This window comes from Magallana gigas, chromosome 5 (assembly GCF_963853765.1).
Source record: "Magallana gigas chromosome 5, xbMagGiga1.1, whole genome shotgun sequence".
In the NCBI taxonomy this organism is placed as follows: Eukaryota; Metazoa; Mollusca; class Bivalvia; order Ostreida; family Ostreidae; genus Magallana; species Magallana gigas.
Window position 1 is genome coordinate 21,257,260 of NC_088857.1, and position 2,500 is coordinate 21,259,759.

At 34.8% G+C, this 2,500-nt stretch overlaps 1 protein-coding gene across 4 annotated transcripts in view; it reads right to left on the reverse strand.

Annotated features, from left to right (window-relative positions):
• Window positions 1-2,500, reverse strand: part of LOC105332606 (transcription factor GATA-4) — a 30,775-nt gene that overhangs the window by 4,956 nt on the left and 23,319 nt on the right. For 3 of the 4 annotated variants that reach the window (XM_034477188.2, XM_034477199.2, XM_034477177.2), the window contains one exon: window positions 1-21. This exon is cut by the window's left edge and continues 152 nt beyond it. In XM_034477188.2, the coding sequence (XP_034333079.1) occupies window positions 1-21 (21 nt within the window). Of the gene's footprint in view, window positions 22-72; window positions 129-2,500 lie in introns of all 4 variants that reach the window. The other variant, XM_034477202.2, reaches the window with a different exon arrangement.

The window sequence follows — 2,500 nt, forward strand, 5'->3', positions numbered from 1 at the left end:
CCGCGAAATAGTCTTGTCCATCTAAACAAAGAAAAAAGCGTTCTTAATATAAGACGCAGAAAGCATACTTACATAGGGTAATGGGTTATAGTCAGGGTACATCATCCCTGGGATGGCTTTTGCGTGATCTATAGGAGAAAGAAAAAAATTATGTTATATTATACTTAAAACATGGAAAAAATATAGTGTATCTAATATTAAAAATGCGTTACATAGTACGAAATTTAGTACTATTCATCATGTCTATATCAATCAGTAACGTCTATGGTCATCATTTGGATGTCATATTAAAGTTACTAGATGATTTTTTGTCCTAAAAATATTATCAGCCCAATTAAACGGGAATGAAATTGAGTCGGCCATTATTTGCTCCGCTTGTCTTTTCCCTAGAAACCCTTTACTCTGGATCCAGTTAACGTTACTAATTTACGGCCAAGACAAGAGGCATTAAATTACATATTTTATAAGACTGTTTTTCTATTAAACATTTCTTTAACCCTTTACCCGAAGGCTGGTCGAAGCATAATACGGTCTCGGCAAATCTGTCAACTGATTGGATCGGGATCGTGGTACGCCAAGACATTTTGCGAAACGGCGCCGATACCAAAATATAACTGATAAGAGTATTATTAAAATAGCAACTTTGGACCCTTGTATCAACACAATATGGGATATACTAACAGGTTTATTAAAATCCTTATTCATTATTATTTTAAATTAGATAATTTTATGGTGGCGTTTTCAAGTGGCTTGATGTAAGAAAGTGTTTGTACGTATGATCTTGCACAGAGATCTTGGAAACCTAAATTAAAAAAAAAAAACATCTTAACATTTATAACTCCAATTTTTCAAGTTAGTACATCACAATTTTTAATATCCCAACCTTCGAAGAAAATTTCAGTTCAGATTTTTTAAAAACAACTTTTGAATTGATGGATGAACAAGAGGCTAAGTTCAGTGTCTCCTAAAGAAAAAGTCGGAAAATTAGAAAATCAAGAAATATCTTAAATTTTTGTCTTATCAAACAAACACAAATCAAAATGAAAGTTAATAAAGCTTACAACTCTAAAAAATTGCCTTAAAACCTCGAAAAGATTGATTTAATGGTTTTTTATCTTTAAAATGTGGATAAATTCACATCTGATAATTTTTAAATCAAACTAACCATTGGTATTGGCGAGATAAAAACGATTAAGACGTACAAAGTCAATTTTAAAATTTCATTAGATTTTATTCAATACTTAGGAGCGAAGAAATTACCAAACCCTTTAAAACAACAGGAAATTCTCCACAAATTGGTCGACGAAATAGATAAAATCGTAGGGTTACGAGCGGGGATGGAAAATTTCAGGGCATATATCATCAAAATCTTTTTCGCAATCGTCAGTTATAGATAACAGAACGGAGGATACACGGCGAAAAAGTAAATCGGAATCCATTGCTTATCTTAGCAACATTTTTATATCAACGAGATTTTACGATACTTCAAAACCCCAGTGAATACATGTCACTTGGTGCTCGCTTGACAACACGCGCAAGCACGCGCGAGATTATCGCGATACTTTGGACGACACGCTGCTTCCAATATAAACATTTAATACATATTCTCAATGTGAAATATAGCATCCGTACCCTTAGCTTTATCTCAATTTTTTTTATTTTCATTTTTTTTCCCTAAACTAAGATGGGAACTGATAAAATGGATAATTTAAAGCTATCTGATTGTAAGCGATAAGACTTTAAGTAAACGAATTTCAGTATTTTATTCTTAATGAAGCGACAGATAAGATCTAGCGAATCAATACTAGGCGGCTGCTTCTACAGTTGATAGTTCCCCCTCACGTGTAGCAAGAAGCCCGACATCAAACAGACGAGATCGGGTAACGGATTCGCATTCTTCAAAATGTTGGAATCAGAAAAAATGGTCATAATTCGTCGTGCCGACTTTTTATTTTAATCTGGGGATCTTGTGATGTCATCAATGTATCATGTGATAAAATGATACCATCTCGTTTCATTCATGAAAATCATTCATTTGCCTGCCACAATCCATCATCGTTGAGCCAGGGACACGCGGTATCAGAAGACCTTTTTTTTTAACAACCCTTCTATCAATGTTTAGGTTTTAAAATGCCGATTAAAGACGATTTGTTTTTGCTACTTGATGTTTTTTGTTCGAGAGTAGCGGGTATTTTATCAATGAAAATTACACAGGAACTATGCGGTGTCTCGGAGAAAGAAAGATGTAACGCGGCCCTCTGTCCACGGTCGTGAAAAGTTAATTCTGTTGAATCCGCTAGGTGATCCCGCGCTTTTAACAGAGATAACCTTTTAGTAGAGGATTATACTAAGTCGAAATCAAATTGATAAACTTGAATGTCAAATTGGCAGATTTAGAAGATAAGGTAGCGGCAACAGATCATCTCGTAAGCTGGCGTTGCTGTTTTTCCATTGAGCGAGAGGGGGTCAGGACCCGCCAAAAATTGCTTAATGCCTCGTT